The sequence below is a fragment of the Cariama cristata genome, unplaced genomic scaffold (assembly GCF_000690535.1).
Source record: "Cariama cristata isolate BGI_N322 unplaced genomic scaffold, ASM69053v1 scaffold39524, whole genome shotgun sequence".
NCBI lineage: Eukaryota > Metazoa > Chordata > Aves > Cariamiformes > Cariamidae > Cariama > Cariama cristata.
The window spans coordinates 14,056-26,888 of record NW_009611952.1 but is presented as its reverse complement, the minus strand read 5'-3'; the positions used below and the strand labels follow the sequence as shown (position 1 = coordinate 26,888).

At 35.7% G+C, this 12,833-nt stretch overlaps 1 protein-coding gene across 1 annotated transcript in view; it reads right to left on the bottom strand.

The window, feature by feature from the left end:
• Positions 1-281: 281 nt before the first annotated feature.
• The window catches only part of TTC21B (tetratricopeptide repeat domain 21B), a gene marked incomplete at both ends in the record, with an annotated part of 26,603 nt that continues 14,051 nt past the window's right edge, over positions 282-12,833 (bottom strand). Inside the window, 8 exons of the mRNA XM_009698424.1 lie at positions 282-470; positions 2,956-3,062; positions 4,925-5,063; positions 8,256-8,366; positions 9,416-9,488; positions 9,811-10,049; positions 10,843-11,067; positions 12,656-12,813. Of these exons, the coding sequence (XP_009696726.1) occupies positions 282-470; positions 2,956-3,062; positions 4,925-5,063; positions 8,256-8,366; positions 9,416-9,488; positions 9,811-10,049; positions 10,843-11,067; positions 12,656-12,813 (1,241 nt within the window). The remainder of the gene's footprint in view (positions 471-2,955; positions 3,063-4,924; positions 5,064-8,255; positions 8,367-9,415; positions 9,489-9,810; positions 10,050-10,842; positions 11,068-12,655; positions 12,814-12,833) is intronic.

Sequence of the window (12,833 nt, the reverse complement as noted above, 5' to 3'; positions counted from 1 at the left end):
CTGGTACATGAAGACAGGCTCACTATACGATCTAATGGACAACTCTGAGTGCATGCAGACCACCACTTGAATCAGGACTTTGTGCAAGAGACAGAAATTAGCAGTACATACAACTATTTTATCATGCTAAGCAATGAAGGGGAAAAAGATCAAGGTTTTATGTGTGTCAAAGCAGAAATAATTGTAAATGTACTTCTCACTGTGGATAATTGGAAAAATGTATTGCTAGGTATCAAAAGTGAATGGAAAATCACTCCAAAATAGTCAGAGGGAGAACTGACCTTGTTATCAGTTTCACAGTGAACAAGAGCTTCTTTGTAATATTTAATTGCTTTTTCATAGTTTCGCTGGGCTGTAGAATGTTTTGCAATCTCAGCACAAATTTCAGCCGCTAACTGCTTCTGCGCAGGAACTGCATCCAGCTGTTCTATTTGAGCCCGTTTAAGCACTCTAGCTTGTAATTCACGAGCCTAGTGTGGGGAAAGGAGTGAACAGTCAAAAATTTTCAAAGGAATGAATTTTATATTATCTACTTTAAATTTTTAAAAGGTTCTATAAGCATACTATGTATTTTATAGATTAAAACCCCCAAATAATGAAAAAGTGGGTAAAAATGTCTCCGCTATAAAAAACATCAGTGAAAACAAGCAAAACAAAACACTCCCCCAATATCTCTCCCTCAGCAACCTGTCTCAAACTGCCTTGCTTCCCCAAAATTCACATTAAAAAAGGCTGAAAAGCAACCTACTGTTCAACACTTTCAAGATGGAATCCCAATACACTTTTTCTAAAATACTCCTTATGACAACTGCGTGCCAATCCAATAATGTATAATTTACACTTTATAGAACATAATTTTTAGATAATCATACACATAGCATTTTGTGAAACGTAAGAAACAGGACATTAAAGCAAAAAGCCAGGGAGGGATCCAGTTTACCCCCGTGTACTTGATGAAAAGGGTAGTATGAACAAGCTTATTTAATACATCATCTAAGGAATATTTAGGTCAAATACATTAATTTGAATAAAGATGACACATTTTTAGTCTAAATTTCCCCCATATTTCTGTTCCTTGCATTATTTATAACTAAACTCTTCCCCAATTCAAATGGTCATGTTTCAATTTATAACTACTAGCAGAGTTGTAATCACAAAAAACGCTGGTGTAGGACATGACTGAACAAAGCCTCATTATTAAAGAGAAGAGCAATGCTTTTGCACACAAGCCCTACAGTTTTGCTTAGAACAATTTTATCACCATCTCCATGGGTTCCTGTTAAGAACTTCCTTAGTGTCCAAGTTATCTTCCTACATCAAAAATATTCAACAGAAGTGTTACATGCCTTCTTCCTTTTTTTTCTTAAAAATTAAGCTTTTGATAAGGTGTATAAACAAGATCTCAAAGGTCAAAACCAAGAAGATGTATGTACTTAACTCCCTTATTTAGCACAGAAAACTTGGGTGGGGCAGGAGCAAAAAAACCCTTCAAAATTTTATTTTCTGAGGTCCTTCATTTAGGGAATGATTAAGAAAAGCCTAGCAGAAGCATGGAGGTAGAGCTCTTTGTTAATAGCACATGCCTCAAAAGAGGGCAGATAAGGAAATAACTATGCTCAATTCAGATTACGCCTGATCAGTTTTCTTTGATTTCAACTGGAATTCAAGCCAATTAACACACAAGAGATTCCTCCTTTCTCCTCAAGCAGTTTTGTAACTATCTTAACATTGAAATAAAAACTCAGAAGAGCTGCTTCACTGATTTAAAAGTTCACAAGTTGAATACAAGAAACCCCTGATATTATCATGCTTCTCACTCCCCTACCACTTTGCCTAGCAAGGAAGGAGAAATAAAGCACAAAATCTGGGGGGAACTTCTAACATTACTCCGAAAACTAAGGGAAAAAACCTGTTGAAGAAGAGGCAATAACATCACAAAGCATTTAGATCTGCTGAAATAGTCAAAATACAGGTTTTGTGTAAATGAATGTGGCACCAAAAGGAAAAGGAGCAGGAAAAGATTTTATCAAGAGAACAGGTACAAGGAAGGACAGTTTTGAGGACAGTAACAAAATCAACAACAAAAGAAAAAAGGAGAGGAAAGACAAACAAAGTTTTTGAAGTGTGATATAGTGAGAAACCTGAAAGAACTAAAGAAGTGAAGAAAAGAATAAGAGAAGTAGACTTCTTTGGGGGAAATTTACTAAAGGAGAATGGGGAGGAAAAAAGTCAACAACAGATTAAATAGCAATACCAATAGGATTTTAACTCTTAGGTACAACTATCTTTCTAACCAATCTACATAATTTACTTTTGTTGCTGGTCAGAAGACACTGCCAAGGTTTACTGTTTCTGTAACAGAGTGGACGTATGATGGAAGAGAAGTACTGACCCAATCTCTTGCTCAACCTTCGTGTTGAGAAACCATCTTCTAAAAGGATTAAATTATCTCTAGCTTCCAACTTTGTTCTTTCAAGCCTCAGTCTGAGTGATAATATTTAACTCCAGAATGAACAGACTTTATTACTGCTATTTAAAATAAACAGTGGTACAACAAAGTGACAAGTAGCCACTGAAAGCTGTTCCAGACTGTTCTATGAGTGGTGTTCTATGCTGAGCTAAATATATGCAACCTAGTTGTCCTCATAGCGAATTTTATTTGCTCTGCTAAAACTATGCTCCACACACAAATTACAGCATAATATGAATGCAGGCTTCCAGTAAAAGCCTGCATGTGATTCAAATTCAGGTAACACTGCTTACAAAAAGCTTAGACTTTCTAACCACTTATGTTCTTTATCTTTCTCACCAGTCACTGGTGCTTTATCCCTACCATGTATTCATTTTCCTTATTCACAGAAATCCTATGGTTAGAATCTGGGTTAAAAGTGAAACTAGGGATAAAAGTGAGGACATTGCAAGCTTTAATAGTTTTTTGTTTTGTTTTCCCTTTACCTGTTGTAATGAAATAACAGCTTCATCAATCTTCTCCATTTTGCTGTAAATTTTTGCCAGCAGCACCTGGTAACGTCCATCTTCCATCAGAGAAGACAATTCATTAACTGTAAGAATTACATTAAACAAACATTATTCTTGTAAGAACTGATCCTGGTAAAGTCAAAGAAAGATGAAGATCTCCACATACTCCAGGCAAGAGCTTCAGTGAAAAGTTTACAGCTCGATCTTATGTATTTAGGATTGTGATTTGACTCTGTGTGCTGTTAGCAGGCAGAGTAAACATTTCAACCTAAAACCAAAGTGAGATTTAAGGCCAAAGACATTGAAAGATACAAAAGGAATAAAAAAAAAAAGTCTGTCTAGTCTATTTGCATTCTCAGAAATATGAGAGAAAAGCTTTTGATTTAAGTGTACAGGAAATAAAGCTACTCCTGACATTTCACATCTAAATTCTCCTCAAAGTCCCTGAAAAATGTACAAATTGATTCAATGAGTGCTACTGCACACCCAAAAAGTGTAAGATTGTTTGACGAAATGTCTAGTCAGACCTCAAACTACCTTTCTGGTTCCAAACTACGTCTGGAACAGACGTGAATACAAACAGTTATTTTAACTAAATATTTCAGTGTTTACTCAAAAAACAGCAAGCTACTGTTGAATAATGGTTAAAATACATATGTGTAAAACAGTATTTGAAGAATACAAATTCTCCCTGGCTTGTATTCATTTTAATCTATTGACAAACTGGTATGTTCCATTCCACAGTTCCGTATTAAAACATAAAAGCCACCACAATCCACATTTTATATTTATTAAAATTAAAAAAATAAAAGTATATTGAGCTATACTCTACTAGCAAACTGTCTTCAAAGTACTGTATTGTGACATGCTATTCTATATCAGAGATTAGGTCATGTAGTTAACCATGTAAGATCATTCCCTCCAGTACACTTCCTATATTTCATTTTTCTTTCACAAACAAAGGATATTTTAGCTTTTCTAAGAAAAGATAGTAAACTGTTCAATAATTTTCCCAATCAGCCAATGATACACACACACATTCTCTACATGGAAAAAAGCGTATCAAAGATGTACAAAAAGAATATTGGCTTATGTACTTTTTGCTTCATTGTAAGATGGAAGAGAAAATTTTAAAGTACATGGGGCAAATTCTATTTACTATTTTATCTTTCCACACTAGAAGATCCTCAAAGGCTTAACTAAGACAGGAATATAATGTTAAATCAGAGGATTTTTTTCAGTAAGAAGTAAACAAGACAGAAAACCAACACTTGCCTGCACAGTCTGAAAGACCAATAAAACAGTGATACAAGAAAAACTTACAGAAGGAACTAGTAACAAGATTTGATAATACTGTTTCTGTATTCACATAGCCACAAAGTTAACAAATACAATTAAACCACTGCAAAAAGATTCCCTTAATTAAGGGTATAGCTCAGTAGCTCACACTAAACACCCTAAAACTTTTTAATTGCCTTTTAACAAAAACAAGGGGAAAAAAAAAATATCCAAGTTTCAGCTTTGCAAGTGCATATTCCTACCACGTAAAAAAGTCCCAAGGCATGTCTTCAACCAGTTCAATCTCTTTGCTCTGAAGGATACTGGGTAGCATTTACGACCTAAACAACCCTTCTTTTTTTGACTCATCTGTACTTGATCAATTCAGAATCAGAACATTTGTTAGCACAGAGGAGAAAGTGGAGCCCTGCTATTGTATTTACTGACTTCATCTATCACAGACGTTTCAAGTTTAAAAGTCCTGGCAAAAGCACTTTTAAATGTAAGTGAAGTTTAGTTTAGAGTGCATTTCTCATTTATCACTTAATCCTGTGCTTTACAGTTCAAAAAAAGTTTGTATGGAACTTGCTTATTCCTTAGAATCATGCAGAAAACAGAAACAACAGTAGAAATTGTATGTTTTGCTGTACATTAATAAAATTCCTACCAGGATCATGATCTAAAGCTTGCTGAAGTACTTTTTCTGCCTTTTCATACTGCTTCAGTTTCATTAAAAGCTCCGCCAAATCATAGCAAAGGAAATTCTGTTGACCACTTCTCAATGCAGCCTCATAGTAACTGATTGCCTAAAAGGAAGAAACAGAAATCTGAGTATTATTTAGAGACAAATCTTAAAGACAACAACCTTGCTACCTGGGTATTTAAAGACAAGCTACTTAAGAGTTTTCTATACTTTGTTCACTTCTCTTGTAACCAAGTAATTTCTAATAAAAACTGTATTAAAAAGATGTTATTTAGTTGCAAGTTCAGGCTTCCAAAGATGTAATACCAAATTAAAGATAAACAGAATAACTAGAGCCCACATTTTGATACAACATGCATTTACATAGCGTAACCATGTTATCACATTCTATCTTTGACAGGATCACTGCCAACTAAGCTACATGTTCATTAGCTGCTGAAGTTGTATAATTCCAGTCAGACTGGAGTTATAAAGTTAAAAAGTTCTGTTTTACTGTATACAGAGAACAAATCTTTTCCCAAAGTCTACCTGTAAAAAATGAAGATAAAAGAACTAACGAAAAGTTTAAAAATACCAACTAAGCATAATCTAATAGAAAGGAGTCTTCTCTTTGCATTTTTAAACATGAACACTGACAATCATAGCAAATAAAAAAGTAAAATATTTACAATGTTCTGGATCAAACTACTATTCTACAGTTTAAAAAAAAAAAACAACAAATAACACTTCAAAATAACAAATAGTCTTGAAATAGGATGCTACTTCTCTAAGAAAAAGGAAAAATGAGAATTGTAATTATGTTGAAAAGTTACATTTCCAAAATGAATTTGAAATACTTTATTACCTTTTATTGTTTTAAAATAGAACATGTTTAAACACGCATAATAATGCACATATCAGGCAGGTTAGACTTAAGCATCCTAAGGATAATATAGATGAAGCCTCAGAATAAAAAAATATTAAAGTCCGTAAAACACCCGTCACCATATAGATGACAAGTTTTTCTATAGCAACTCTAAGAATCCTCACAATACATTAGATCATTACACACACAAAAAAAAAGGTTTGAAGAACCATGGAGCAAGATAGGAATCATATACTGAGCTATTTGCAATACTGACCCAAACAGTAGCAAGTGAAAATTCTAACACTGCAAACACAAAACACAATTTGGATAGACCCTCCAGCAGTTTGAGGCTGCCCAAATAAAATAATTTGCTCCTGCAAGTTTTCCCCATTTTCTTCTGTTTTTCCTACAATAAGAAGTTAAAGCCTCTATTACTGCTCTCCGGGCCAATGCTAAGCCTAGGAGACGTAACAAGACTGAGTCAATGGAGAAGTAATCAAACATGGTTTTGAGTGCAGGCCCAAAACCACATACACTGCAAATCACCGGAACTACAATTCACCACATTTGTATCCACCAACAAGTAACTGTGCCTTTGGTGAGATATTTTGAAGGGGATCTGCAAACTTACTTTCAGCATAAAAAGACTGTTTAGTGCTTTAAAGTGAAAGGCTTCCTTCTATTCAGCCTGAAAGCAGCGAAAGTGCAGTTGACTAATCACACTGCACATACGCAAGAACCAGCTCGTATGCCACAAATACAAAAACCGTATATCCCCTGGAACAACACACCGAATATTTCACATCCAATGTGTTAAGAAAGAAATGTGTAGTAGGATTTCTGTGCAACAGAACTCCCCAGTCACCGCTCAGTAACTTGCTTGGTCATTAATCATCTCCCTAAAAAAAAAAAAAAAGATTAAACAGACATTCCCAGAAGATGCAGAACCTTTGGGTTTACTCCATGGAGCTAACACCAGGTTTCTTCTTTGGCAACCTCCTGGCACAATGGTAATAAACATGCAACTTTAAACAGGTAAGATGATGGCATATTAGTACATTGTATGAAAGAGTCTGTGCAGTGTCATTTATCTAAGCTGGTAGTACACAAACTCAGACTGAAACCTTCAATCAATATTAAGCCTGACAAGAAGCAATGATGGGAGCTAACAGTCCTGCCCTGGATCCAATGCAGAAAACAGATTTCATAGAATCATAGAATCGTTTGGGTTGGAAGCGACCTTAAAGACCATTGTGTTCCAAACCCCCTGCCACGGGCAGGGACACTTTCCACTAGACCAGGTTGCTCAAAGCCCCATCCAACCTGACCTTGAACACTTCCAGGCAGGAGCATCCACAGCTTCTCTCAGCAACCTGTTCCAGTGCCTCACCACCCTCACATTGAAAAATTTCTTCTTAATATCTAATCTAAATCTACCCTCTTTCAGTTTAAAATGGTTACCCCTCATGCTATCACTACACTCCCTGATAAAGAGCCCCTCCTCATCTTTCCCGTAGGCCCCTTTTAAGTACTGGAAGGCTGCTCTAAGGTCTCCCCAAAGCCTTCTATTCTCTAGGCTAAATAACCCCAACTCTCTCAGCTGGTCCCCACAGGGGAGGTGTTCCAGCCCTCTGATCATCTTCGCAGCCCTCGTAACTTCTCCAAGAGAGACAGAGACACCATTATTTGAAATAACTTCCATAACTACAGAGAAAGACTCTGCTAAGCATTTATGGAAGAAGCACTGCTGAAACAAAGCACAGAGGCATTTCTCTTACTTGGTCTCTCAGGCACTTTCTGTACCCACTTCTGTACCCACTGTTTGTTATTTCAACGCAAGTGACTAGAAAAAGAGCAGATACTGAAAGTTAGGAAGTCAGCACTGATTCCTCTGCAATTTAAACTTGTCTATCAATCCCTGCCAGCGCCACTTGTACAGAATGTACATTCCAAGCTGGGAAAATGTTGGCTTCCTCCAAAAAAGAAATAATACATTCTCAGCTTCTTTCATAGCACACATGCAGAAGAATACTGTAAGCATAAAACACTTAAGTCTTTTTGGCAACATGAAGACTATTTAAGAACATTGTATTAAAAGGCTCATTGAGGTGTAAACAAAACATAAAAGACCCAAGTTCAAGATTCCTGTATGTAAGCACTCAGCGTACAACCACATCATTTCCCCAGCATTACAGCCCAGCTTGCTTCCCTCCCAGGCTGTCCCAAAACACTTTCTTCCCTTCCTTGTCCTGTGCAAGGTCCACAGAGCTGAGTGACCAGATATTTTGAAGGGGATCTACAAACTGAATTTCAGGAGAAAAAGCCTGTTTAGCGTTTTAAAGTGAAAAGCTTCCTCTACTCAACCTGAAAACAAAATCAGACAAAGCCCACATGCTGACAGTAATGGACATAATACTTAATTAGCCTAATACAGTACTTATAGAATACCTTTGAATAGTTATGTGTTTTGATTAGGGCTTTTCCAATTTTACTTGCTAAAGCTGGATCTTTTGGATTTTTCTTCAAGGCCTGCTCATAGACTTCTATGGCTTCATCAGGCTTCAACAGTAAAAGATAAAAACACAGAAGTCAAGGATTAAGATAAAAAGCGTATGAAGAAAACAAAATCTGGTAACACCTCCAGGAAGACTGCCAAGTAGTACTGTTTCACAAGCTACAATACTTCTGAGAGAATGGAGGCTATGAAATGGTTAATATGAAATCACAGGAAGTGTAAAGCTCCTGTAGATCTACATTTCTATGTTAAAATAGAATGTGGAGAGAACCTGGCAAACAAATGAGTTTGAATTAACCCAATTATTTTTCCATTGAAATTTGTCTACTACTATTTTTCACTAGTTAACAAATTTATGCAACCTTATTACTGCGTTGCACGACCATTTCTTTCCCCTAGCCGTGTTATAGCAGATCTAAACCAATTCCCTTTTGCTTTATAATTCTTCATTATTGAGAAAACTACATACAAATATTAATATGTAAACAACCGTTAATCACCTGCAGATCCCCAAACTGGTAATCTTAACTGTTAGTTGCATGTCCTAACCCATCTGTTCTTTCAAAATATGAATTTAAATGTGTATCCTTCAGATTCCTATGTCCACTTGGCTACATCGTCTTCTACAAATACCGAATAGCATTTCCAGCTCATCAAGCAAGTAAAGGATGTAAAAAAATGTATAGGAATTCAATAATTTAAAATTCTTAAATAAAACTTTCAATATGAGAACTAAGTTACCTAGAATTATTCTAAGCTTCAGAACTCTTCTAAGCATCTCCAACTGCTTTCTGAATTTAATTTACTTCTCACTTTAGATTTTTGTTAGTCTTACGGGTCAGCGCTCTTCTAGATAAAATTCCCTCCTTGACTTTTACCTGCTCAGTTATTAGCAAAAAAAAGAAAAACTTTCAACAGCTTTTTCTTTGAACTTAGAACAGTCACATTCACAGCTAGTAATTAAATTTTTTTACATACTAAAGCAGTTTGTTTGCCAACTACCAATCAATAAATGTCAGCATGCTACATTGTCTCAACTTGCCAAAGTCAACAAATGATTCAATCATTCTATTAAACTCTAGCAAGCACTTACCTCTTGAATATTCATGTACGCATCACCAAGAAGAAGAAAAGTATGAGCACTTGGCAGTTTTTCTACTAGGTCTCTGGAAACAGAAGACAGAACCTTGCTCAATATTTAACTCAATACTGGAATCTAAACAACAACAAATACAGCACAACAATTTTATCCTCTGTAGGTTTTAGTGTTTTTTTATTTCTGAAAATAAAACAAAAAAATCTGAGATCTCTTTCCAAAATAGGACTTTAATCACTGTTTTAAATGTTACAACACTTACCCAAATTAATTCACAAATTATGTCACTAAATATTTCTGATTTACGGTGGTAGAAAGAGAAAAAATGAGCTCACCATGCTACCATTAAACATCTAGGAAAATATACACACACACACTCCACAAACTTTTACCTATAGCAGCCAGCATATAACTTCTTATCTTTCCGGTACTGAAGATAAATATCTGCCATTTTTTCTTTAGCTTGTACAAAGTAAGGCTGTTCAGGTGTAATATTTCGGAGCATAGTCAAGGCTTGTTCAACATCTCCTTGAGCAATTGCCAGATGTGCATTTGCAATTACAAGTCTTAGTTCCTCAGAAGTTCCAGAAAATTCATTAATGGCGTCTTGCAGTATTATAGCAGCTTCATGCTGCAAATAATAAACTCAATAGAATTAATGTATTTCCGGTTGCTGAACAGCCAAAAATAAAGACATCATAAGCAAATGAATGTCTGGGGGCATTACATAAACCAACCAAAACTCACAAAATCCCCAAACCATAGTATCCATTTGTTTGGCTAAAACATTTAATTTATCTTTTTTCCTCTTGATTTTGTAAATAAAATTTATGTGATATGAACTACCAGAGAAAGTTTTAGTAAAGAAAATAACATTTGCGTTGCATATATACAAGGAGATGCTCAAAATTCAACTGGAATGCCCTTAGCACCTTGGTCTAACAGGTCCTGCTTTGAGCAGAATGACCTCCAGAGATTGCTTCCAACTACACGATTATATGGCTTCTCTTATATCCTTACACATATGCAGTATCCTACTATTTGTTAAGATACAGCTGATACTAATGATGCTGCTACACAAAGATAAGGACACGATTCAAAAATATTTCTAATAGCATTCTGACAGCAAAACAGGAATCTACATACCAGCAAACGAACATCAACAGTATCTCCTCCTCAAAACTAAAAGTTTTGTAGACTCAAAATTGAGCACCTGCAAGTATTTTTTTTTTCCCTCCGTACAATTTAAGGGACAAGTTGTCAAGTCAGATACTAACATCTTGGAAATTTTACTAAGCAAATCCTCTTGGTAAAAGAAGTGATGGTTTTCTATTCTGAACTAATAAGGATAGACACTTCTGTCAATGGGAACAGGAAGTTGTTTTCAGGTATATATTACATCTTAACAAGTTTTGCCATCTTACCATTTCTCCATTCAAACGATGAGCTTCTACTAACTCTAGGAAGACAGACACACGATCACTTGCATCAATCTCAATTCTTTTTCCTTTAGTTTTTGAAGAAGCTGTAGGTTTTCTCATTCCGGGCAAATTCTTTGCCATCTGTAAAGTCTTAATAGCTTCTGACAATTCTCCCATCTTCTTCTGGATTTGGGCTTTAATTAAGTGATAAATAGGATGTTCCCTCACCTAAAAAAAATACCATGAGATAAGGAGTTTCTAAATTTTACTTTATGCAGAATATTCAAAGCCCTTGAAAGAAGAGGGTTTTTTTATTTTTATTTTTAAATATTGACCTTCATTCCTTCTTTCCTCCAAATATACCAGATTTCAATTTCAGTAATTTACTTATGAAAATATTAGAATTTTCAAAGAGAATGCAAACTAGTAATTATGTAAGTCTTTAATTAAAAAAGAAAAACTACTACATGAGATGAGACTTTGGGACAGAAAAACATTCATTACAGCATTATTTGAAACTAGGTTGAATTTTAAGGCATTCCGAGCGTCTCTCACACTGCTGTATGCACACTTCATCAGGCAATTAATTAAAAGAAGTATACAATCATTATTTCACACAAGTCCTGCCTGTCATTTCTCCACCTTCTTAAAACATACTTAACATAAAAAGGAAATGTTGGTAAGGCAAATGTAACTGTGTACAAAGTTGCAAGCACTGCAGTGTCTCCTAGTTAATCTTCAGCTTTTTCTCTAACTTGGGAGGAAGAAACCAAGATGGGAACATACTTGCAAGGAAATGGTAGCTTGTTACTTTTCAGCTAAGCTCTGAAGTCAAGAGACTTCGCACAACTCAGACCTAAGGAGTGCCGTGTAGAGGGTTCCCAACTCAGTGTTAATCCTGCATGAAGTTCCACTGATGTCAACAAATCAAAAATTCCATACTGCAATCATAGAATGGTTTGGTTGGAAGGGACCTTAGAGATCATCATGTTGCAACCCCCCTGCCATGGGCAGGGACACCTTCCACTAGACCAGGTTGCTCAAAGCCCCATCCAGCCTGGCCTTGAACACTTCCAGACAGGGGGCATTCACAACTTCTCTGGGCAACCTGTTCCACTGTCTCACGACCCTCACACTGAAGAATTTCTTCCTACTATCTTATGTAAATCAATACTGCAATGTATTAGCCCTAAGAAATAAAACTGGTGAGGACCACTGCAAAACACTGGAAGTTTTCTAATATAGTGCTTAATTTACCAAATTTGCTCCTGAAGGGACAGACGAGATGGACAAAGAGGTGACGTTAATGGAAGACAGCATAGTGTATGGCTACTCTCTTAAGAGTGCTTAAAGCAGCATGAATTGTCAAGATGCAACTATAGACCCCTTCTGATCCTCTCATGCACCTGTGCATTATCTTCATTAGTAACCCGTGCAAAAAGTCCAGAGACAACATTGGATCACTCTTCAAGTCCTTCTATGTTGGCTTTTAAAGACTGTTGCAAGGTTAGTCTGGAATTACAAATTCTGTTTATATAACATGTTTTTAATATTTACATAAGGATTTGAGAAAAAGCTACCATTTATTTCTTTTGTATTTCAAAACTATTTCAATATGTTGCAAATAAGGTATTGGTTTTGTCCTTATGGTCATTTCTTTGATAAATATTCAGACACCATGTTCATATAAACATTCAGATGTTAAATTTATAGTGGAAGAGACATAAAATTTCAGTTTAAAAATTATTACATAGAAAAACATACAACTTCAGATGACTGACTGAATAAAACAGTTTCATTCTTTTGTCCAACTCACCTCAAAATTGTAGCTCAGACAAAGTTCTAAGGATTGAGAACATAGCTTAGTATTGTTTTGAGCCAAATACACTTGGGCCATCAGTAAGTGTGCATCTGCATAAGAAGGATTCCTTTCAAGACAGTAACGTAGATTACTATGGGCTGCTTCAATATCCCCTAGGAAGTTAAAAGGGAAA